This window comes from Thermobia domestica, chromosome 16 (genome assembly GCF_964235325.1).
Source record: "Thermobia domestica chromosome 16, izTheDome1.hap1.1, whole genome shotgun sequence".
Classification (NCBI taxonomy): Eukaryota; Metazoa; Arthropoda; class Insecta; order Zygentoma; family Lepismatidae; genus Thermobia; species Thermobia domestica.
The window spans coordinates 188,864,502-188,892,171 of NC_137469.1; the positions used below are offsets into that span (position 1 = coordinate 188,864,502).

General features: G+C 33.7%; 1 protein-coding gene across 1 annotated transcript in view; it reads right to left on the reverse strand.

Annotated features, from left to right (window-relative positions):
• The window catches only part of LOC145673572 (uncharacterized), a 38,375-nt gene extending 11,581 nt beyond the window's left edge, over positions 1-26,794 (reverse strand). The window contains exon 1 of the mRNA XM_081743413.1: positions 26,223-26,794. Within this exon, the coding sequence (XP_081599539.1) occupies positions 26,223-26,584 (362 nt within the window). The 5' untranslated portion in view covers positions 26,585-26,794. The remainder of the gene's footprint in view (positions 1-26,222) is intronic.
• Between the last annotated feature and the right edge of the window lie 876 nt (positions 26,795-27,670).

A 27,670-nucleotide genomic window follows, 5' to 3' on the forward strand; every position in this document is an offset into this window, starting at 1 on the left:
TATAGTTTTAGTGTGAAACAAAGCGAATTCAATATTCAGACTGGAGGTAATACATTTGTAAATACTGGTTGCAATAGAGAACAAGGTCAAAGATAGCGTTTGTTCCTTGGACACTAATCCCATGTAAAGGAGGCGTTATTTTCCCTTACTCTATTAATTCTATGCAGATAAATGTTCAAAACTATCGTTAATTTGAAGCACTTCCAATTTGAATAGAGGGTGGAGGGATGAGATAGAAGCTACACTTGGGACGCTGAAAAGGTCGCAAAAAACATTTCTCTACATCTTTTCGAGTTTTTCTCTATGAAAATCTGATACCAGAACTACTAATAAATTCAACCATTTCGGTTTCAATATGCTGCTCCTGGTTGTGCGGTTTTACATAAGAAACAAAAGTTATATGCATTCCAATTATAATTTGTCGACATGTATTATCATTTAGGTTCTATTATGACAACCTTTGAAACCAGAAATGGACAATTTCAACCTCTTCCGGTTTCATCTTAGAGTTAACGTAAAACATAAAAACAATTCTTCTCAAACTAAATGAATTAAAAAACACTCAAGTAGTAGAAAATGGATCGATCTGGAACATACTAGAACAACTCAGGAGCCCCTGGGAAAATGACCACCGTACACCGTGAGCCCACGGTCTTTTACGACCTCCATTTTAGGGGTGAATTTATTCCCTTTTATGACCACTTTTAGGGGTGTATTCATTCTCTTTTACGAGCACATTTTAGGGGGTGAAATCGTTCACTTTTATGAGCATATTTTCCAACCCCTACGAACATCAGACTACGTAACATAACAGAAGATCCGATAACAGATAAGAATATGAAACATAGAAGGGGTGTATTCATTCCCTTTTATGAGCACTTTTTAGGGGGTGTATTCGTTCTCTTTTACGAGCACATTTTAGGGGGTGAACTCGTTCCCTTTTCCAACCCTTATTTTAACATAGCAGAAATTACACTGAGATAGAAGAGCACATAAGATTATGAACACACAGCAGATACATAAGACTCGTTCCACCCTTATTTAGAGTATGGTATATTTTCCAACCCCTATTTGAACCCATGGTCTTTTACGACCTCCATTTTAGGGGTGTACTCGTTCTCTTTTATAAGCACATTTTTCAACCCCTTAGCATCAGACTACATAGCACATCAGACATTGTAGAGAATAGACTAGAGAGTAGACTACATAGCAGAGAATAGGGGTGGACTCGATTACGAACACACAGCAGTTGAACAGAGCACAGCTAATAAAAGAGTATGGTATATTTGAACATAGCATGGCTTACGTGAAGCCATGGTCTTTTACGACCTCCATTTTAAGGGTGAACTCGTTCCCTTTTCCAACCCCTATCTGAACATAGTAGAAATTACATAAATCTAAGACAATAATGAGGTTGTATTCGTTCCACCCCTATTTTAACATAGCGCATCAGACAGAAACTACGAAACATAGTGAAGATCATATACGGGTGTACTCGTTCTCTTTTATGAGCATATTTTTAGGGGTGAACTCGTTCCCTTTTCCAACCCCTATTTGAACATAGTAGAAATTACATAAAACTAAGACAATAATGAGGTTGTATTCGTTCCATCGAAAATTAAACATAGTCCATTTTAAAGGGTGAACTCGTTCTCCAACCCCTATTTTAACATAGCAGAAATTACATAAGACTACGGGGGGGTGTATTCCACCCCTATTTGAACATAGCAGAGAATAGAAGTGTACTCGTTTCCAACCCCTATTTTAATGTAACATTATTTTCTTTTACGGGGGTAGCAACACCCCCAACCCTCCTCCTTTCTCATCCAGGGCTTGGGACCGGCAATGGCGGAGTTTAAAAAAATAACATCATCATACTCTCATAAATGAATAAAGCATAATATCATTAGCATCAATAGTAGTGAGTGAGAATTTGTTTAAAAAATCGTGCAATGAATACCCAGATGCACGACATGCTAGATATAGAAAACAGTAATATCCACAAAATTGAGATAAATCACCTTGAATACGTCTATTATTCCATGTATAATACAGACAGTTTCGTTTTAAAAACCTTATATGATGTTGTATATAGGGAGGTATACCATAGCTATCGAAATACTCTCCCACACACATATTAGATATATAAACAGCAACCCAATGTTCACCAGGCGTATCACTAGAATCAGTATTTATAATTATGGTGGCTGGAAATGTATAAATAAACAAAGGTAACTCATCAGCAGCATATACACCAATAAAATGATCTTTAGGCAAATTTTGTTGTAATGCTTCATAAAGCTCAATTGTATTTAACATTTTCTTTAATTAATATATATTTTTCTCTGGAAATCAATTTCTAATTCTGAAGAGAATTCACCATAAATAATTGTTGTTACAGGAGATGGCACTGCTTCTTTAAAATGAACCTCTAAACGTACACTTCCTTGCCGTTGCGGACTAGTGTGAAATGCAGCACTTGCGCTTGAATCAGGAGTTAAATCAAACACCAGTAGAGTATAACCATTAGGATATTCGGCGAGTGAAATATTATTACCTTGATTAGAATAATAAATACCTGAACCTGTAAATAACGTGGAATATGCTTGTACATATAGCTTATTATCAAAATCTGGTTGTAAAGGTTGAAGGGCATTGGAGTTCCATCAACATACAGTGTAAAAAATTACATATTAAATGTTGAAAATTGAATGGATTTGTTTGATAAGTACCATTGAAAGCAGCATTAGTAACAAAACCAATAATAATACGTTTAGGCACTATGCCTGAAAACAGATCTGGAAGTGTACTATCCATAATTCCTTGTGGCAGAGTTTCTGTCTTCACCTGCACCTTTGTTATAGGATATTTTATTCTAAATTTAGGATTTTGTAATACTTTATCTTGTGCTATTTTAACTGCTGGTGATACATCAAAATTTTTCACAAGCAATGTTGCATCTGTAATTACAACTTTTCCATCAGCATCTGCGTCACCCATTAGACAAAATGTAGGTTTAGCTGGAATTAGTTTAATACGCAATTGTACACCATTCAGTAAAAATTTCTCCTGATTGAAAATATCAGCATGAATATAACCCAATAATTCAAATGACTGACTTAAAGAGTGAGAAGAAAACGTTGTTTAAATCCTACATTAGCATCGGCCACACTGTCCATATGCCCTGCAGTATCTTTAAACCACATCGATGTTTGAAGATGCGTTGTTTGAGCTTCAGCATTATAATTTGGTAGTTTTTCAATATACGATCGATATGGATATGTATGTGGAGTAGGAAATAATTTGATTATTTAAATATAATTGCACTTCACTGAACATTGCATTGAGAAAATCATTTACAGGGCCAATTTTCTTCTCGGCAGAAGTTAAATTAGAACCATCTGATTTAGTAATTTTACCTTTAACATATAACATTGTGTGCGGTAAGTCAATATAGTCATCCCCATGACCGGGGACTACAAATTCTATTGGTGCATTATCAGCTATTGTAATGGAACAGGCTTATATGGAACTATTTTATTACCTATAATACTGGTTTGAGTGGGTAAACCAGCAAATAGACCTAATTCTGATTTCATACACTCACACTGCACTTTTCTCTTTTCTTACTATTAATATTCACACATGGTAAAATTTACAATAACATATTACGTCTACGAAAATGTAATTTTACACATACACTGCCATATTGGAAAGGAAGTGGATTACCTGTACTATCTCTTAAATCAATAATAATTTGATCAAATTGTTTACGTTGCACAGTGACATAATGAGGATTATCAAAAATATGTGCATTATTAATACCATGCTCTGTAATATTTGTATTTATAATACGTAACAATGGAGCTACGGTGTCACCCACCATTTGTGGCTCAACAATATCACAATAAATATACATAAGTGTAGGTAGCGCTTTTTGTAAATCAAGTGGATAACGAGCATGATGAACAACTGCAATATCTTCTTGCTGTATGTGATCAAAGCCTACTATTCTGGCTAGTTCAGGAGATAGGCGTACTTCTATATGCTTCTCTTGATCTTTTATTACTCCATTAACCTCAATTCGTTTCACTGATGCTTTGACTTTTAATTGTAAATTTAATATATCACTTTTATGATTAATTTGAGATAGAATATCATCAACATGATAATAGTGGCCTGGTAAGATTTGAGTTATGTTCCAGTTTTTTGTATTCATGAAACGGTAATAAATATTATTTGTATATTTGGAAACATTCTGAAATGAACTTGTATAATGTACTTCAACAACAGCTGTTTCCCACACTCCCTTCTCCAGTGCAATAGGTTGATATAATTTAGTAGTATAACAAGCAAGAGTATTTTGAGGAAAATATTTCATAGAACTATTGCTAGGAAGTGTGAGATAAAAAACTATCACTTTGCTCCATAATTAATCAAAAATATCTTTGGATCTTTTTATCTGTTTCACACCACCACCACCACCACTAAAATGAACTTTCTTTCATTTTCTTCTTCCAGATCCTTCCAACACCTGATTTAATTTATTTTGAGCTTTATTTTTTAAATTTGTTTTAGCTTCTTGCCATCGATCATGCAAAGACTCTTCAATAGGTCTATTATTATCTAGTACATCTCCTGCTACATTAATTCCTGTACGTATCAATAATAATTAAGGTAGGGCTCATTCATCTTTCTTTCTTTCTTTCTTTCTATATACTTAAAAATATCATGGAGTACAATAGAATATTATTATTATTGCTTATAAGTACACCATTTGCGTTTACGGGGTGGAGGACCATCCTCTTCGTCCTCTTCGTCTTCTGTTAGTTTTCTAATATAATCTATTCGTTGAGGATTACCAAGGTACTCTAAAGGTATATTGGCTTTTGCTAATAATGTAGCAAAACGTTTCCAGCCAGCAACTGAAATATTTTTCTTACGACATCTAACAAAATCGGATATCAAATCCACTATATTTGCACCTGGAATTAATTCATTATTAATATTCACATTTCCATTATCGTCCCATTGAATATTTGGATTTTGTTTCTATTTACGTAATAAAGGTCTCGCTTTACGTTTACAAATTTCAGGGAGAGTAGATATTATTTCATCATCATCCTCCTCCTCATCATTATCCTCTTCTTCTTCCTCCGTAGTAGTAGTAGTAGTAGTAGTAGTAGTAGTTGCTGTTGTTGTAACTGCTGCCGGTTTTTGAATAATATTTAAATATTTTCGTAAGACTTCTCTATATCTTGTCCATTTTTCTTCTGCATTTAAACTTTTATTATTTAAAATTTCTTTCATTTCATCATCAAGATTAGATATCGTTTGATACTGACGTAATTTTTCTGGTGAGATTAAAATAAGTTTTTGTGCGTTTTGCATAATTATTTAATTAAACTAGATAGTATACCTCCAATAATAGGTGCAAGCAATGCAGTAAGAAAACCACCTTTTTGTATAATTATTCGTTTTTTCTTTTGTTTTAACGACGGACCTTTTTCCACCAAATATCTCAGTTCCTTTTTATATTTTTTTTAGCTTATTTATCTCTGTTTTATTTAATGGAACATTTCCCTGTAATACGTTATAGGAACATTCACAAATAGAGCGAATTAAATCAGGATCTGCATTTTGTAAAATTGCCTTACGTGCTTTCGGTTTTGACTTTGCTAAAAGTTTTAACAAATGTGCATTTTCCTTACTAATCATTTTTTACGGCTATTAAAGCACAAATAGTTGTTAGAATATAAACCATATTACAATTATTTTTTACAGGTACATAAGCATAAATAAAGGAATCTGTTGGAAAGATATTTGTTCGAACTCGCTGCTCATCAGGAGTATTTTGTTTTAAATCAAAGAGTAAATAATCATGTGCAATTCGAGTTGCATCTTGATATGCTTCTTGAATAAATTTTGTATTACCTGGATACAACTGTCGTGCGAGATAATTTGAGCTTGGTCTCTAGGATTTTTAAAACAAACAATATAATGACAATTTACCGAAATATCCCGCATTCCTTTTTGTTGATGGAAAATATTCTCTGTTATAAATATTACACTTATATTTCTATGATGGCTACCCTTAGTAAAAATATCTACAATCCGATGGTCACACTCACGCATTAAATCATCAATAATGACCAGATGTGGACCTTCGTGTGCTCGAAATTCATTATTTTGAGGTAAACCTTCTTTAAACGTACAGTTTGAAAGAGTATCATACAACGGTTGCCATTCACCATAACATTATACAATATTTTCAAATAGCTTACTATAATGGTCAAGAAATGTTTTAACAAAATATGATTTTCCACAGCCTGTAGGACCTGCTACCATACATGTAAAAGGAATTTTATATTCCATCTCTATTACAGATATATTGAATTTATTTTAAATAGCGTTTTTACATATTTTGCTTTCTTTTCTCCTTTACATAAAAAACAGCGTTTGTGGAAGAACAAATTTGATTTAATATACTTTTTACTTTTGATACTGATAGACCTCGTGATGATGATGATGACAATTTAACTAAGCAACGAAAATTTACAGTGTTGCTAGAATTGAAAATATAAAATTCACCTTATTGAAATTATAAAATCTGCAAGAAACACTTGTGACGACATGCTTCACCTATAAATTCTTGACTTCTCTTTTTTTTACAATATAGTATGTTTTAAATCGATCCAAGAATTTTCGCTTTTTGGCAGACTTAACCATTTCACATAGGCCTTATTATTTTTCTTTCGCAACAATTAAATATGTTTTTGGGAATTTCGTTAATTGTAATTCGTGTCCGTAAAATCTTTCTTCAATAGGTTTATTATTTGAGTCTACTAAGTGATATGTCGGAGGATTAGTGAAGAGAACTTTAGCAATTCGAAAAATTTCTGTATTCCAATTGCGTGTAAAACCTCTATCAAAACCAGGACGCTTAAGTTTACTAATTCTTACATATTCACCTATCTTAAATTTACTTTTTCTTTTTATCACAGAAAACTTTTTGCAATAGATGTTTGTCAATAGATGTTTTTCATTTTCTTTTTTAATAGCGTCGATAGGTTTCATTTTAATAGTGGAATGAATAGTATTATTATATTTATGTAGTAATTCCAGCAGAATGCCAATCCATTTACAATTTCCCTGCAGTGTAAATTTTCTCCACATTAAATTACGTAATGGTCTATTAAATCTTTCAATAATACTTGCTTTCACATCACTGTACGTGGAATAATGTTTAATGTTATTTTGGTTCATCGCCTTCTGAAACTCTGAATTATAAAGTTCTCGACCCCTGTCAGTTTGTAAAAATTTAGGGCTTTTGTTTGCTTTTCTCAGTACTGTTATAAATGCTTGTGTAATTTCTTTCCCAGTTTTATTTTTCACAGGAATAGCCCAAGCATATTTAGAGAATGTATCTATCACAGTTAATAAATATTTGTAATTTCGATTAATTTTTGCTAGACCTTTCAATTTTCCACTATTCATTTCAACTAAATCAGCTTGCCATAAGTCATAAATCCCTTTCGTTATAACGGGTATTCGATGATAGTTTCGTCTTGCACTTTTATGTAATTCTGCAACTATTTGTTCTCGAACTGATTGTGACATCATTTCTATATATTTCTCCTAAAATATTATTTACTTATTTTACATTGATTATCATTATGCTGTTTTCGATTGAAAAAATTATTTTACATTTTACACTTAATACAATATTTCAATGGTAACTGATAATGTCCCCATGGCATTGTATGAATGTTACAATTAAGAATACATCGCTTGTCATCATACGGATCTAACGCTAATTTTGTCACCTGATTTGTTGTTAAATTATGGTATTTGCTTTTAATTTCAAATTCTGTTTTACGAATCGTTTCGTTTTGAAATAGACATGATTTATAATCGTCAAACGTAATTTGTTCTTTAACTACATTTTTCTTGATCCCTTTACATTTTTTCAATTCTTTATTTTCACCAGTTTTTATTGCATAATTTTTTGCTCCTAACCCAACATATTCAATCATAGGAACTCCACCTAATTCGTCTTTCATTTTACCCAAAATGTGTTTATTTTTTGTGCTATATAAAGGATTATTTTCAGGATAATTTGAGGTATCAAAATAGTCATTCATATTTTTATATCGTTATAAATATTGTTAGTTTTAATATAGTAAATGAAAGAGTCAGTATCCATATACGAAATTCTAATTTTATCTCTATATTGAGGTTTCATTATATTATAGTGGAAGTTATATATTGCTAATTTTGATAATTCTAAAACTGTCGCTCCTACGTAAATTGGTTTATTAAGGGTTACAGATTTTTTTACCATATGAAACATTGTCAAATTATCAGCCAATTTTACCCAATTTTGAAACTGATCTTGCGCTACTAATTTTTTACACTTTTTTTCATTGTTAATTAATTTTATATCAATTCGTTTTCGTACATTCTTCATTGTCTTTCCGTATACAGAATTATTTAATAACTTATAGAAATCTTTTTCAAATTCAATTGTAGCATTTGCACGGAGTTGAGTATTTTCTTGTATATAAGATGCAAGCCATTTAGATTGACGAAACCATAATATTTTATGTACTTTTACCAATATTAAACCTTGTTTTAGATAAAATTGTAATACTCTATAATGCAAGATATAATTCGATTTCGATTTAAGTGTCAATAGTAATTTTGAGTATTTACCATTCGGTGGAACTTCATTAGTGGGAGAACACGGAAAATCAGAATGGTATTCGTGTAAATAATTTGGATACTCTAAGTCCACTTCTAGAAAAAAAAACATTCACTATCCGTGGGCCAATTGATAATTGTATTTTTGTCTTGCCAATTGTCAATTTTATCCTCCCACCGAAAACCACCATATGGTAAATAGTCAATCATTGATAGTCCGTACAGATTGTTCATGTCAATATAGAGTAAATAAGATTTTTCTTTTTCCGCATCAAAATCATGTACGTAAGGATTATTATCTTTGGCATATCTTAACACAGCTTGAGTAATACCTCCGCGAATCGATTTTTCTACAAACATATACATATTGATATCTGATAAAAGTTGAAGTTCAATTTTTGTTCTATATAACATGGCTTGCCATGCCAACCCAGGTGCAGTAAAACAATTAATGGGATCAATACAAAAAGCATTTAAACATGTCTTTCTAAAATTCTCCAACACATCTGCTGTGAGAAGTACATCACATTTTAAACATAGATCGTGGTAGTCCCTTAAATTTTCACATTTAAACACACGCCAAATCAGTTTTGCATATTGATAATCAGTCTCGGAAATTTGTGTTCCATTCAATTTGCTACTAAACGCCTCTCTTCCAGGAAATTCAGTTTCTTTAAATGTATCTAAATTTGTTATGTATTCATAAAAATAAATTCAATTACGGAGATTTAAAGGAAACTTATCATCAGAAAAATATTGCCTTGTATAGACAAACTGCTCAGGTTTTAATTTTGACACCAAATTTTCGAGACTATACGGCAGGAATTTAAATAAGTCTACAAAACGTAACTCGATAGGTCTACCATTAAAATTAAAGTGTTTAGAGAATGTGATGTATTTCTCAGTGCTTTCGGCAATTACCGAAATATTGCCAGGGGTGCAACCTAATTATTTCACAAATAAATGTGCATCATACCCAGACAAATTATGGAAGAAGACAGGGATAAAATTACTTTGACGTTTAATTTGTAAATTACAATTGTTGCACACCGTGGCAATAAATTGACCAGTTAAATGGTTATGATGTTTAACTTTTCTATTGTTACTCGTATATTTACTATCGCAAACCGAGCATTCAGTGGATAGGTTAAACTCCTGTAACTGAGAACTATTTAATGGTATTAATGGTTTTTGTTGATCTAATATGTTTATGATTTTTCTTAATTCATTCTCCATAGCAGACATAAACTTCATCGATACATTTTCTCCCCGATAAATAACTAAATCTGGTTTCATATAGTTGTTACTCCAACATACAATATAACCAAAACTGCATGGTATATGTTGGTAAATTTGTATTGTATGAGATCCACTTTGTTTATTTATAAGTTTTAATAAACTTTCCAAATCTGCAATTATTATCACATCATTCTGTAATAACAATTTCAAATTTCGAAATTTTAAAACTTCTTCTTGTTTCGGCATGTTAATTTTGGTTGGAGTGTGTTCTTTACATAGTTTGTCATGTTCATCTAATTTTGATTTGTTATAAAAAGATACTAAACATCGTCTACAATTAAATGTTTGGTGAGTACCTAACTGGTGTCTAACTAAACCATTTAAATTTGTAATTAAACAATAATGAGAGTTTAAATATAATAAATCTATATGTTTAAATACACCTTTATTTTCGCTTATACGTAACGGAAAAATTGTTTTATTATCATAATCAATGCCATATATATTAATAGAAATTTGTTCCTTAGTAAATACAGAATTATACATATGTTCAAATTTGCTTATGTGTGCTATTTCGACTGGAAATTTTATATTCGGTTTTTCAAATAATGGTAATAAAGTATTAATATATTGTATGTAATTATTCACACGATGTGTATTATCTTTTGCGGGATGCAACGCAGCTAGAATACTATACATAAAACATCTATTATCGTTATTTTGAATATTTAGAACACATTTTTTGGATAAAATGCATTGAGGTAATTTTATAAAAGAAGAAGTTGACAGAGGATCATATTTACTGATTTTAATTTCTAAGTGATGGTTTGGTTCAGAACATAAAGACCACCCTGATTTCTTAATTGCTCTATTTTCTTGTTCAACTAAAATTTTATTAAATAGTTTTTCTATTATAGAATTCACATCTGTACTCGGTAAAATAATTTCGTTACCACTATTTACAAAAAATCTACATGTTTCTAAATCTACTGGTTTTACAAAAGTTGTAGCCAAAGAAAAATTTACTTCAAACGATGTGTTAGTTTGTTCTTGTTTTAATATATCTAAACAGTCTTTTCTTTTATTATTTAAAAAACATCCACTATCCTCATTTAAAACAGTATCATATTTTAAAATGATTTTTTTCAAATTATTATTAAACAGAGTATCAGTTGGTGAATTGATAGTATTTGATTTAACCTTTTTTGTTGCCATTTTTTTAAATAACTCAGTGTTACTATAATAATTCTGAAGTGAGTTTTTATAATATAATATTATTATTATAAAATGTCTTACATAAAAAAGAAAACAAAACCACACTAATAATATAAACGCACACACACACACAAAAAAAAATATCTGAACTTTACGCTTCAAACACTAAACAGGAAGTGATTACAAAAAAAACATGTCGGTCAGTCTTTTATACCTGTCTGACCGCATTACGTCATATTGCGCAATAGGTATGAGTCATGCTCGGGGATTCCCCTCTTTTTTTATATACCTTTGTGATTGATTACATTACGTTCAGGGATTCCTATCGTTGAATGACAAGTTATTGTCTGTTAAAGAGAAAACTAGTTCAATGTTTTTAAAATCCGGATGAATGACGTAATGAGAATTATCCACATATGGCGGAAGTTATTATGTAACTGATAACAAAACACGGAAGTTTCGCATTCCTCTGCAATCTTTAAATAATCTTTGTTATGTTCAAATATAGGTTAGAACAAGTTCACTCCTTAAATGATTATATTTACTATAGAGGGCTAGAACGAGTTTACCCCTTAAAAATGAAATATGCTCAAATAGGGGTTGAAAAATAGACCAACTGCTATGTTACATTAGAACGAACACACCCTTAAAAGGGAACGTACTCTCTGCTATGTTCAATTAAGGGTGGAATCCAAAACGAATACACCCCTATTCTCTGCTATGTTCATTATGTTCAAATAGGGTGGAATACACCACCGTTTGCTATCTTCAATTAAGGGTTGGAAAATAAGTCATACTCTTTTACTAGTTCTGCTATGTTAAAATAAGGGTTGAAAGGGAACGAGTTCACCCCTTAAAAAGTGGTTATAAAAGAGAATGAATACACCCTTAAAAGGGAACGTACTCTCTGCTATATTCAATTAAGGGTGGAATCCAAAACGAATACACCCCTATTCTCTGCTATGTTAAAATAAGGGTTGGAAAAGAGAACGAGTTCACCCTTTAAAATGGACTATGTTTAATCTTCGCTATATTTCTACTATGTTAAAATAAGGGTTGGAAACGAGTTCACCCCCTAAAAAGTGGTCATAAAAGAGAATGAATACACCCTTGTGTGTTACGTATTCTTATGTATTATGTGTTCTGCTGTATGTTCATAGTCTCAGTGGTCATAAAAGAGAACTAGTACACCCTTGTTATGTTACGTACTCTTATGTGTTATCTGTACTGCTGTATGTTCATAGTCTCAGTGTAATTTCTGCTATGTTAAAATTAGCTGATGATCTGCTATGTTAAAATAGGGGTTGGGAAAAGGGAACGAGTTCACCGCTTAAAATGTGGTCACAAAAGAGAACGAGTCTTATGTATTATCTGTTCTGTTGTGTGTTCGTAATTTCTGCTATGTTAAAATAGGGGTTGAAAAATATGCTCATAAAAGGGAACGAGTTCACCCCTAAAATGTGCTCGTAAAAGAGAATGAATACACCCCCTAAAAAGTGGTCATAAAAGGGAATAAATTCACCCCTAAAATGGAGGTCGTAAAAGACCGTGGGCTCACGGTGTACGGTGGTCATTTTCCCAGGGGCTCCTGAGTTGTTCTAGTATGTTCCAGATCGATCCATTTTCTACTACTCACTCATATCGATATGTTATAACGTTTTTCTTCTATAGATGTAAGTGTTAAAACTGGTAATAATGGTAAGTTTGAAACAATTTCTGTTTTGGATCAGTGTTGTCGAAAGTTATGCTAACTTGTCCTGAGACGCTGAAAATGGCTGAAATCTTTTTAAGTAAAATAATTACACGCTATTTGTTACAATTTTCGCTTTATGTCTATAAAAGTTGAAACTGGAAATGGTAAATTTAAACACCTATGGTTTGAATAGAGCTTCAACGGGAAAACGTAACGTTTTCTTCACAAGCAAACTCGACTCGAAGAACTCATCCCTATTCCTTAGCGTTTTGGCTCTACGGAAATCAGTGTTCAAACCACAATGGTAAATCTAAGACCTTGTTTCTCGTATAGTGCTGTAATAGTCACGTTGAACCGTTGGAAGAAAATATTTCTCCCTATTTATTACCGTGTTTGTTGTGTAGCGATAAATGTTGGAACCACACATCGTTATTTCTAATCACTTCTTGTTTGAATAGAATCTCAACAGAGGAATTGAACTGTTATTTAAATGCCAAATCGATTGCAAGAAATCGCAAGTTAATAGCTTTCAGCACTTTTGCTGCAAGAATATCAGTTTTGAAATTGGATGTAATTGTAAATGTGATCAACTTCCTATTTTAAAATTCTTTAAGATTTATGTTCTACGTTTCCGCCGGCTAGGCTAAAAAGACTGATGATACGAAATGAAAGAAATTGTGGAATGATAGTAGAGGGATGGGGGGATAAGCCCGACATAATCCACGCACACGACGTTTGTCCAACACAAAGTTCACTTGGCACGACTTGCGGTCGAAACAAGGACCCATGCACCAGAAGCGAACGCTCTACTACTGAGCCAGTGCAGTCTCACTTTAAGATTGTTGAGGATAGTCATTATATATTGTGTTGCGAAGCTGAATCCTCTGCACAAAAGTGTTTCTCGTTATCATATGTTGCAATCAAACGCCAAATTGTTTTAAGAGACCCGAGTTACCGTATCTGCAACCGTTTTCATTTGATACGAAAATGAAATCTAAGTGTTATGTCACACGCTTATGTCGACCAGGCTAAACGAGACAGTGATTATGAGAAATGGATGAAATATTGAAACAAAGAAAATAGGAGAACCCCAAGGAAACCTACTTACACGGTGTTTGTCTACCACAAGGTCTGATTGGCGCGAGCTGGGATCGTAGCACGGCCCCAGTGTATCAGAGGTGAATGTTCACCCGATGACCCGTTTTCATTCAAAATTAAATTAAATGATTTTTTTAGTTTCACGTCTCACGGATATGTCGGCTAGGCTAAAGGACAAAGGAATGATGAGAAAGGAATGAAATATTGTAATGAACAAAAAAGAAGAACCAAGAAAAATCCACACACACATGCTTGTCTGTCTTTGTTCAGAAGCAATAATGTTGAAACTGGAAATGGTCGTTTATAAAAACTAGCGGTTTGAATAGAGGCTTAACGGAGAAAATGGAACCTACATTTGGAAGCTGAACCGACTGAAACAAAGCATATCTCCATATCCCTTACCGTCTTTAGTATATAGAAGTCAGTATAGAAACGAATTATATTATTAAATTTCAAACACTTCCGAATTTGCTAGAGTGTTGCGCGTCTAGTATGTCCTCTTTAAACAGCCTGTTGAGTGTAGAAAATTGTTTGTCAATATCTGTTATCGTTCCCGTTCTATGATGACAAATATTTAAACCGAAATGCATCATACTCGGTTTTAATCGCTCCGGTTTGAACAGGAGTTAGCAGAAACTGTGAAAGCTGAAGTAATAGTGAATTTTAACACTAACCGGTTTTGACAGAGTTATAGACAGTCATCATACGTATGTTATATATAGATATGGAATTGTTTACAAACAATTGCTTATCGTTGTGTGTTACAGATACATTCTGTGGCAATAAAGGCTAAAATCAAGATGACTAAACTGAATAAAGTACCGTTTGGAAACAGGGTTAAGAGACGAAAAGGGACCTATTCTTAAGACACTGAAATAATTATAAGAAAAATTATCTTGAAAGCATTGACCGTTTATATTGTACGGGAATTAGTCACGAACTGGACGTATTAGTAAATTTGAACTACTTCCGGTTTCGGGAGAACGGAGCGAAATAGCTCAAGTAGTAGAGCGTTGGCTTCGAAATGGGGAGCTCGTGGGTTCGATTCCCGTTGAGGACCATCCTGACTGGGGTTTCCCTGTCTCCCTCAGTGCTATACTAGGCAAATATCGCGATAGTACAAACTAAATAGGCCCTGGCCGAAATCTTCCCAATTCCTCTTGTTTTTTATTGTTGTTGTTACGTATCAACTATAAAATGGCCTCTGAGCTATAACTAGTGATTGCAAATAAATAATCTGAATAGCCTTGAATGTTCTGCTAAGACGATGAATCATGCACAAACATTCGCTTCTCGTTATATTAAAATTTTCGTCTTCTGGGAATAAACGTTCGAATTGAAAATGAAAAATTTTAACCACTTCAGGCTTGAATAGAGTAAACACAGGAGATGAAACCTAGTCTTCGGACGCTCAACCGATTCCGAAATCCATTTCTCGGTTCTTCTCCAATTCTTGTTCTGACAGCAGTTGACAGACGAACGGACAGACAAACCGTTCTACAAGCCTTCTGTAACTTATGCACGTAACAGCTTAAAAGTCTCAAAAGCAGTCTTTTGTTTTATGCACATTATGTACTATAACTTACCAAACAGACTTCTGTATACAGTTCAAAAATTTAGAGCTGGTATTATGTCAGATTCGAAACAAGAAGTAACAATTTTCGAATTTCACATTCGAAACCATTTTAAGAAATGGAACAAAAATCCTTGATTTTACAATATATTTTCTACTAAAGCATACAAGAAACATTTCTACAAAATGCAGAGTGTGATTCATTTACTGTTAAGAGATCAGAAAAATATGTATTTCACTCGTACAGTAAAAGTAAAATAAGACCGAAACTACATATAGTTACAAGCTACAAGGGAGAAAATAATCCGCATAATGTCACTAGACTTTTGAAACGAAACAGGCAAAAAAAAATTGATTGTTCTGTATCTAGGGTCATTTTCACGTCCAAAATCTAGAAAAAAAACACATAACTTATAATCTAGTAAGGAAGACAGTACCTCAGGTTCCATTTTCTGGACTTAGAAGAAAAAAATGCACTACAGTAGCTGGTCGAAGCTCAAAATATACTTGAAATAGAGCGGCCGAGAAATTTTTTGTGGCTTGTATAGGGATCTTTTACGTTTCCGAAATTCCCAAAAATAATATCAATTTATGTCACTCACCGAAAAAATGACAGGATCTCAATTTGAAGCATCCGCAGTTACAAGCCGAAAAGAAGCATTTTAGATGCCCAACCGTGCAACAAGATTATATACAACGATCCAGAAATTTCTTATAGCTTGCCAGTAGAGTTAGCATGATATCAAATATATATTTCGAGGATAGGTTCCAATAAAAAGCAAACAAGATATTCTAATCCCGAATGTGTTTGAAATAGAACGAACTACTCTCTTTGTAACTTGTAGCTAGGTACATTCTTACATTTTTCACATTTCCGGAAAGGTTTAAGCTCGAAATTTACCACACATATCTCATAAAAATTACAAGATAAAAAATCATACATTTCGCACTTTTCAGTAGAATGGTTCCGATTAAAAACTACAAGTGCAGAAAACGTTACGAAAAAGTTACCAATCATTCTATTTGAAATGTTACGAAACTTCGAATTTGTAATGATAGCTTTTCTGCTTCTCAACGCAAAGGATATAATTCAAAATTTTGTTATACCTATTACCTGAGTGAAAAAAAAATATTTCCTATAATTTTATGCAATCTACTGTAAAAATATCATTAGGTACCACCAACGAAAATTTTTTCTTCCTTCTATTTTCCATTTATTCTAAATTTTGACCTGTCATTTACGCCAATATGAGAAACTATCATGGAAGTCTTTCATTTTAAATAATCATACTGACATTTCAAGAATGAAATAATTTTTTTTTTTTTTTAGAATTTGAAAAAGTGTAAGAATGCATAGGTGTGAGGCATGAAAAAAATACCAATAGTTCTATTAGTTACACGCCTTGAATTTTGAACAAAAATTGGCGGATATTCTTTTTTAATATAGGGTACAATTTGAAATCACGTCAATTTTGTTAGAACAATGAAATGGGTTAATATCTTTTCTAGAATCTATAGGAGTGTAAATATCGACCTAGATATGTCAGGAACTATTTGCTAGCTTTTCCTCCTTGAAACGGGTTTCGAAACATTACGGATCATTGGCGCTATTCTCAATATTAAAGAGGGAGAGTATTTCTGAGATTTGTTCTTCATATCAGTAAATAAACACTATGCTGTGTTTCCTCAATTACTCAACGAGTATGATTATCAATATACATTTTGCAATTATATTTCTTGTGTGCTTTGTTCAAAACTATTTTAAAATAAAGAATTTTTATTGCATTTGGTTAGCTAAAAATTACTATTTTGAACGACATTAACTTCTATTTCATCATCTCCAGTTGAAACACCAGCAGTTGCATGAAAATAATTTTAAAAAAAAACTGACGAAAATAAACACAGAAGAGTAATATTTTTGCGTTATCCATGTCTAATCCGGTAAAATTACAACTCACTATTAATAATAACAATAATAAGTATTATTATTTTACTATTATTATAAATGACCAAAATAAATATCAATGTGAAAGTGAGATTGTTCTTGACGTAATTTGGGATTAGTGTTACTGAATCTACCACCGTTTAGTTTAGTGAACTCCAAGACAATGGATTCGATACTGACAGCTGCCCTTTTCGATTATTTTCATATCTCCCCAGATTCCAAACCCTAGGTGGTCTCTCACCTTGATAGTACTCTTCTCCTGATTTGTAAGTTACTTGTGTACTTCAACTCATTGATTGAAACCAGATTACGAACCGAGTTTCATGTTTGACACGTGATTGATTTGTTCTATATATATATATATAAGTGCGAGTGTGTGTAAATTTTGAACTAAGCTTACTTCTTTGATGTTTCCTTCTCTCCAGTTAAAGTTTACAATCAAGCATTTATATAAAGGCTACGATTTCTTCCAAACTATGATGTTTTCGATACAGCTACTTTAAAATTTTCAAACTCTACTCTGTGAATTTCTATATCAGAGGAATCAACTCGCAAGCATTCATTTTTTTAAAGATTTACTGTAAAATTCACAGAATTGTAAACAATATATAACAAATTCGGGCAAGCTTTTACTTTGACTCGCACAATGCAACCGATTTCTCTGACACGGTTCCCGGAGCAGTTTAGGAATTACATTCCAGTCGCTCCACCCGATCGTGACGTAACGCCGTGTGGTATTATCATGGTGGTAAACGTGCAATGAAAATAAACCTGCGTGGCATTTAACTCCCTTCGAACGCTTAGCTGATTCGTACCGTAAATATGTAACTTTTTCGTTAACCGTTTAGGTACCATTCTTCCCTTTTAGAAACAGGAAATTTTCAGTGCTCTAGCGTTGTATATCTTCTATATTTCTGCCCGACATTAAGTGGTATAAATGAATGGTTAATTGTTTTATTTCCCTTAATTTCACAACAATGTATATTAAATAATTTCTTTCTATTTTTTTACAATTGAAGTTTTCGTGCTTTTTACAAGAGGTTGCAATACTGCGTCCTTACGAGGTAATATAGAAGTTGACAAGACTGTTTGTGGACAGTTGAGGGTTCAATGTGTGTGTTCCTTTGTATCTTCTTATTACGCAACTGAAATAGTTTGATGTTCCTTTTTGGGAACATATATACGTAGCGACTTAGTTTGAATATTTGTTGCCTAAGATCGCGAAATGGCAAGGAAATTTCTTACGCTAGATGAAACAGTAGACACGTTGGACATTTTGTGTGTTTCTGATAATGAGGAAACGGATGCTTGCATTCTCCCTCCAGATGAAACAGATGACATATCAGACGAGGAGCACATAAATGAAGACGAATTAGTTCCTGTTATGCCTAAAAACGTATGTGGTGAGTTGATAGTAGAAGTGAATAATGACATCTATGACCCAAATGAGCTCGAAAATACACCACCAACTTCATCATCTAAAACGAAAAGGAAGCAGTGTGTGCCTAAGTGGAAAAATCTTGCGAAAACTAGCCTCAATCCCATTTCCTGTTCACCAGAAAAACTTGTGGTTTCTCATCCTCATCTTGACGGTAGTTCTCCGATAGATATTTTCTTCAAGATTTTGCCTCCATCATACATTGAGCACTTTGTTCAAATGTCTAATTTGTACGCGCACCACACATAAAAATATCATATGAACAGTTACTACAATTTTTTGGTTTATTACTTCTCAGTGGTTATCATATTCTCCTTCTGAGAAGTCCTACTGGAGTACAGTAGACGACCCGTGTAAACCGATTGTGTCATCCGTAATGCCAAGAGCCCGTTTCGAACAAACAAAGAAATATTTCCATATTGTTGACAATTCTAACTTACCAAGAGGTGACAAATTTATGAAAATAAGACCTATATACGATGAACAACAGAAGAATCTGCAGCAGGTTGGTATCTTTCACCAATCTCTGAGCATTGATGAAAGCATGGTTCCGTATTATGGGCATCACACCTGCAAAATATTTATTAGAGGGAAACCAATCCGTTTGGGTTACAAAATATGTTTTTTATGTTCTTCTGACGGTTATCCATATACAATGGACCTCTATGGTGGAAAAGACAATAGTACTGATAACCTTAGTGAGAATATCCCATCAGGAACGAGCAGTGTTGGGTAAGTTACTTGTAAAAATGTAACGCGTTACAAGGTACTTTACTTTCTCTTAAAATATAACGCGTTAGTAACGCGTTACTTGCCCCCAAAAAGTAACTGTTACTTTACTTCGAAAATAACGCGTTACTAACGCGTTACTTTTAGGTCCGAAACTTTAAAAATGCGAAAAAATTATGACTTCAATTTTCCGTACTACTATTACTACTACTACTACTATTATTATTACTATTATTATTATTATTATTATTATTATTATTATTATTATTATTATTATTGCACGTTCTGAATCGCTTTATGCAAATAAAAGGAAAAATTTTTACTTGATACATGAACATTTTCTTATAATGTAACATTGATAAAATGCCAGACTGCGTTACTCGTAGAGATGGACACGAGCGAGTTCGAGCGAGTTTTCTTTGAAACTCGATTCGAATAGAAACAGACATCTTTGAGCTCGACCCGAGAACTCGACTGGAAAAATTTCCTCCAACTCGACTCGAATTGGGGTCGAGTATCGAGTCGAGTCGAGCCAAATCCGGTGTGTAGTTTCGAGTACATTCTTCAAGTATATTACATAGACAGTATAATTATTATCAATGACACTACCACAACTTTTATTATTATTATTATTATTATTATTATTATTATTATTATTATTATTTATTATAACAATACTGTATATAAAAATGAAAGATAGGCGGTTTGTATTTGAATACTAAAAGACTAGTTGATTGCCTACCTCGGTAGTCGTGTAGTTTAGGAGTCAAGGACATTGTTCACAAGCTTTTGAATTTGGGTTGAGAGTCTAGGTTGAGTATTCGGGCTCGAGCCAAACACTATTAAAAGTTATAGGGCACTGGCCAAATATCTTCAAAACTGCTCGGCCCGGATTTAGAATTGTTAACGACTCGAGCAGCTCGGCTCACAGCTCATTTACTATCGACCCGAACCGAGAAGTGAGCCGAGCCAACAGCTCACCCAACCGACTCGGCTAGAGCCCTCGGCTCAGTTGAGCCGAACCGAGCAGACGGATCATCCCTACCAAGCCAGTTCGAGCCGATGGTTCACCCCAAGTGAGCCGGCTCGAGCCATCTTCTCAGTTGAGCTGAGCCGAGCTGAGCTTATAAAAAATCTCTTGAGTTCTCGCTATCAAGATGAGACGAGATGCGAGCAGTGTCCCCTCTCGTGAGCAACACTAAAATTATTCCATATTACTGTTTAGCTTACATTTCTCATGACTTTCGTTTCCCAGTGTAATCAGGCCATGATTTCAAGACGACTTAAAACGAACGAGCCATTTATCAAACTCGACTGGAGTCGAAACTCGACGCGAAAATCTGAATCGACTCGGAACTTGACTCGAGGATATTACCTTTGACTTGACTTGAAACTCGACTTGAATTCGAGTCGAGTCGAGTTTTAGCTTGACTCGTGCTCATCCCTATGCGTTAGAAAAAATGGTTGCTTATTATTATTCTGCTAAACTAATTATATAATAATAAAGTTGTTATGTAAACTTAAAAATACAGAATATAGAGAAACATTACACTACAACTAATAAAATGAGAACACATGAACTGGGAGTGAATCAAAACTTGCCAGTAACTAAAATCGATACATGCTTTTCAAAGCTAGTTTCAAACTCTATAATCAAAGGGACTCTAGGATAAGCAAACTGATCTGAATGAACTCCAATATTAGATACCATCGGCAAACTATTTTCTAGTAATAAAGTAGGCCTGCTCATCAGAACACAGTATATTCATATTAACCCCTTACTGTAAATCGTTAATTATGGCACCCTAGTTGTTGATAAATATTTTCCGCCGGGGCGCTTCAGACACTTTACTTTTAAATTCTGTCCACCATCATCCTCAGCTCCTAAGAAAAAAGTATTCTTTCAAATGTTCGAACGGTAAAATATTTTCGTTCTCCATCTTTATAAAAAAACACCAATCAAAGTAATGATAGACTAATGGTATCATTGCACTCCTAGTTCACTCACTGAATGTATTGATTTGCAGCTGTCAAAATCTACGACAAAATCATCCAGGTGCTTGCAATCAGTACAAGTGATTTCCCTAACGCTGTCCTCATCTTGAACAGCAAGTGACACTACGAACTTACCTGTTTATCTGTGTGTCTGTGACTGTTGGTCACTGACATACGTAGTTCATGGTCGATTGTTTCATTCTGAGAAATTCACTTACAGGAAAGAAACATTTTGTTTCCGAAAAAATATACATATATTGTAGTTACTCATCCGAAATGTAACGCGAAAAAAGTAACGCATACTAGGTACGTTACTTAAAAATTTGTAACGCGTTACCGTTACAGTTACTTTGGAAAAAATGTAACGCGTTACTAGGAAACGTTACTAAAAAGTAACGCGTTACAAGTAACGCGTTACTTGCGCTACGTTACTTCCCAAGACTGGGAACGAGTTATTTGTAGTCTCACATCAATCATAGAAAATAATGACCAGCACGAAGTCTTTATCTTTAATTTCTTCATGTCTTATGATGTTCTTTTAAAATTAGGAGGAAAAGGCAATCGAGCAACTAGGAGAGTACGAGATAATCGTGTTCAACAGCGTCCTCTGACCCCAAAGAAAAACTTCCAAAGAACGAGAGAGGAAAGTTTGACGTCAAAAGTGATGGTAATGTGTGCTTTTTAAGGTGGAATTACAGTGCGGTTGTAACTGTTGGTTCAAACTGTTTTACACATTTGCCAGTAGGATCAGTGAGGAGATACTCTCATGTACATAAGATAAAGATTCCAATTAGTCGACCAATCGTTATTCAAAAGTACAATGAAGGAATGGGAGGAGTTGATGTTATGGATCGTCTTCTTGCATCATACACACCCAAACTCAGATCCAAGAAATCGTTGTGGAATTCTTTTAATATTGCGCTTATTTTAGCAGTTGTTCCTTCTTGGAAATTGCCTTGCGAATTCAACACGAACAATGATCTCACACATCTACAGTTTTTGAGGGAAGTTACCATGCGTCTTCTTCGCATTGGAAACATGACATCAATTAGGCCAAATCCAAGATAGCAATTGCCTATCGAAGCTCGAAAACCTGACACGCATTACATTGTAGATGCATCATAAGAACGCTGAATAGTGTGCAAATCTAATACAAGAAAAATGTGTTTTCTGTGCGAAAAGAGGTTACATCAGAAGTGTTTTCCAAAGTACAATGAGTTGTAAGCATCTTTTCAAAGATCTGAAAAAAGACTGTTAGCTTATGCTCAGCAAAATTCACGACTAGTATCGAATTGGAGACTTTTTTTTTTTTTTTTTTTGCAAACATACGTTTTTCAATCTTTTAAAAAGTACTAGTTAAACACACCTTACAAAAATACTAATAAATTCATGTACATATACTACGAGTAAGTGAATAGCAAGAATAGTAAATATATATCCTAAAATAAAAGCTCGTAGGTATTCAAGTGTACTCATACGTAAAAGCATCGAGCCCTTCAACATATATTTACCCTCATATGTACCACAAATATAACAAGAGAAGAAATGTTAGACATATTTGAATTTGCTCTGTGTAAAAACAGTCTTATTTTACTTCTAAGTATTAATATATGTAATGTGTAGGGAAGATATGCAAATCGTATTTCGTATATATATATATATATATATATATATATATATATATATATATATATATATGCTTGTGTTTGTGTAACGGAGTCATAGGAATGTAGTCCGTATGAAATTAATTAATGTATATAATTAATCATAGAAAGTATTGTGAAAGTAAAAAACAAAGATACAGAGGCGAGGCACCAATATTCCCGAAAGGGACCATCACGTCACAAAACGGTACGCGATAAATGAAAACAGAAATTTAATTAGGGGTGAAAAAAAAAAAACAAATTGAAAATTTTGAAGAATTCGCACCGGTGGATCCATGACCGGTCCTTAAACGGTTAATGAATTTGCGTGTGAAAAGTGGACTATATACCACGTGAAAGCACCAAAGGCACAAACAGTACCAACAACTGACTGAGGCAGAAACAGTTCCAGGAAGTGACTGAACCCATAAGAACTGATTGAAGTCATTGCCTCAGTCAAAGTAAAATCTTGACCCAATTCGAAAAATCATTTTAATAGACTAGTACATAGATATCGTAAATATGTTGTGTTCTTACTTGTAAGATGCCTACCTTCATAAAAATAAAATAATCAAGATCGAACCTGTTATGCGCGGATTCACACACAAAGTAGCTAGTAACCATTCTAAATGAAATAAAGTATAAATGTCGCGGCACTAGAGAAATGTCCGAGACTTAAGGGATCAACATAATTGCAAAATTTACGTTAGTAACGTATTATATTGGTACAAAAATTTGTAAGCAATGACATCATATTGGAATGTTTCATATAACATCTTTACTAGCGTAAAAATACACAAATAAGCATGAACAATAATTACACTTTATGCCATATACGTGTTTTGTCCTATGCTTGTTCACATGTATATTGACCTCTAGTGACGCGCCTATCCCCTACCGACGCAACACTTCGCTTCCTTTCCGGCCAACATGCTGCGGTCCTGCTCTGACTCACATAGCCATACTTCTTTCAAGTGGCGACCTAGCACAATTTGATTCGTGTCTTTTAATAATAATTCTTATATTGTACGTACACTGGAGCGCTATGATGAGAAACTACATTGATGAGTGCAACTCCGTCCCCCAAAAATGATTGTTGAAAACAAAAACAGCCGACTTTCAGAAAATGAAGTAAAATATGTAGTGAATTTATGTATAGGTTTTTCAATAAATATCCACCTATTTTTTGACTTATACCTTATGTTTTATTAATGTCTTTGGAAGACCTTCGGAAAAGGAGCATACTCGGGATAACTTGGGGTAAAGTTACAAACATCTATGCGTTTGGCCCGGTATAAAAAATATCACGTTTGTATTTCGGAAATTTTCAGATTCCATTCAGCCACGGAAGTTTTCTCTTAAACAGCCCTCTATATATGGAACACTATCGCAAAGTACCCATATCAAAATATCTACAAGAATTGGTTTGAAATGTGTATTCAATAATTAGGTAATCATAGTGATGGGCAGTGGGAAGGAATTTAAAAATGGGAATATTCCCGGGTTTTTTCCCTGGCCTATAAATTCCCGGAAAGGAATTTATTTCCATTTCTCCACTTTATCTTCCAAATTATGGGAGGCCAAAACTAGCAAAAAGTAGGATGAAATGAGTTGATAGTGATGTTCAATTAGTCAAGAAAGTATCGAACACAATTTTTTTTAGAACAGTAGGGGATTTATACAAAACGGAAAGGTAAGTAGAAGTTATTTATGTGAGAAAAGAAAGTGAATTGATGGTAACGAAGATAGAAAACAACGTGCCATGCGGGGCTCTAACCAGCCTTCATTCTCTAACGCTCGCTCTGGAATACTGTCTGAATTTAATGTTGGTAACGTAATTTAACGTATGAAACCATAACACAACCGCATCGGAATAAAATATCGCAAAAATGTAGGTGCAAAAGCTGACCCCAATGCTAAAGAACAGCCAAAATTAGCAAAGTACCGGTACTAATTTACAAATGATGAAAAGGAATTATTTTGTAAAGTCATTTAGAATTATGTAGAAATAGAGATGAAGTACTATTAATAAACCCTGAACCACCGTTAGTAATAGACGTCGGTTTGTCTCCTCTCTCTGACTCGAATTTCTGAAGAGGTACTCGGACTTCTTTTACATGTGAATTAACGTATTGAATTTCGAGAAATAGGTAGAATGAGAGGTCGTGTATGGCAATGTTACGTGCTAAAATATAAAGATAAGCAGGCATAAGTATCTTGAAAATTTTGCGAACATAAATCTGTATGCGCAAATGTTGATAAATTGATGAGACATGTATCTTCTAGCATTTACCCAATCTATTTGGTTTATAACATTTATAAATTTAATGCGTTTATAATATCAGTAATAAAGTCAAGTTGAGCAAACCCACCTACATATAAATTTAAACTGTTTAGTGGTTTAAAAGTATTATTTTTTTCACACATAATTAATTGATAGAACATATTGTAAATAAATATACATTTATGCGTACTCTCTAAATATAATAAAATGTTAATAAAGTAACATAGTACCGTTCAGAATATACATTTTAAAGAATCCTCTGTGGACAACAGTAATAATATGCTGTAATATAAAAATTAATTCAACTTTGAAATCATAATGTAGTAATAGAATGCAATTTTCTATCTGATTGTACATAAATTCCCGGATAAATTTCTATGTTGGGAACCTTCCAGGGAATATTCCCGAAAAATATCTTCCCGGGAATTTACCCATCACTAGGTAATCATTCCTTCATTAAGATAGGAGCACTCACTTGTGTTTGTGGGTACAACTAGTCTATGTGTACTGCACCACTTCCAAACTGTTGATTATTAATTTACATTCGACATAGGCCTAATTCCCGTAACTATTTCTCGAAAAGTATTCCTTACAACTATTAAATTTCGTACCCATGTTACTCTATTATCAATCTGAACCAGTCAGTGTATATAAAATTTAACATTACCTTTCTGGTCCAACTGAATTTGAACTACTTGTCGTTAATTGCTTGTAGTCATCACAGTAAGAAGCGCAAGTCTCTTCTACTTCTATTTTTCTTAGTGTTTCTGCATTACTTTCAAAGGCAGGGTCTTTTACTGCAAATTCAGATTTCACCGTATCAATGTTTAATTTGACATCCGAAGAATACATAGCTACATCCTTCTCTATTGTTTGCTCTCCTTCGGTTGTAGATAATATCAATTCCTTGTTGTCAGTTATCATTTCGTATGTCCATCCTTTCCCTTCGAGTGGATCTTCCTGAGGAAAACCATAATCAATTTCTTCTTTGCACACAAATTCCAACTTAACACACGCTTCACCATCCATTATGGCTCCAAATTTAATACGAATTTGCTACTGTGCTTTATACTTCCATTTTATTTTAAGCTCCAATTTCAAATCCAATTCCAATTCAAGGTCTCTCTGCCAAGTGAAAGAAATACGACCCGCTCGGGAGAGTATATTCCTGGTAGTACGTTTTTCCGCGCTCCACTTTAGCCAGCTGTTTTACGCGCTATCCTAGGCAGTTGTTTTAAGTTGGTCGCGAAATTTATATCATGGAGTACAAGGGGAACAAAACCAGCCCTATATCATGGAGTACAAGGGGCCTGCGGGGCTTCTAACCTATCCCTACTACTACTACTACTTATCTGCACAAAAAAAAAATAAATAACTTTTTTGAGTATTATTTCCATATTATTTTAATTTAATAAGTGTTATAAAAATGTAAAAAAAAAATGTTAAAATAACGTTCCTCGGGCCGGATTTGAACTCACGCCAAAAGAAATTTTTGTTACTAGCATATAACGCTAGCCCACTCGGCCACGAAAACCGACAGCAACAAGCGTTTGATTTCTGCTATTTTTACTCCAACGTGGGAAGAAGTGGATAACGCCAACCAATCAGAATTGTTTTTCTCGTTGCTACTTCCGGGAGCATTACTCTCCTGAGCTAGTCCTAAAGAGATCACCAGTTAGGAACAGGGTTTCTCGTTCATAAACGTATGTTACCAGCAATTAAACAGGTTGAATTTATTACTAACAAACTTTTTTTATTACTCTTAAGGGACGGTGGTGTGATATTATTGTTTTGAATGTTCATGCCCAAAGTGAAGATAAGGTTGACGATATAAAAGACAGTTTTTACGAAGAAGTGGAACCGATATTTGACCAACTCCCGCGATACCATATGAAAATTCTATTAGGGGACTTCAATGCGAAGGTAGGACGAGAGGATATTTTCAAACCGATTGTAGGGAACGAAAGTCTACATAAGGAAAGTAATAACAACGGTGTTAGACTCGTGAACTTTGCAACATCCAAAAACCTAATTGTGAAGAGTACAAAATTCCCACATCGCGACATTCATAAATACACTTGGACATCACCAGACGGGAAAACACATAATCAAATT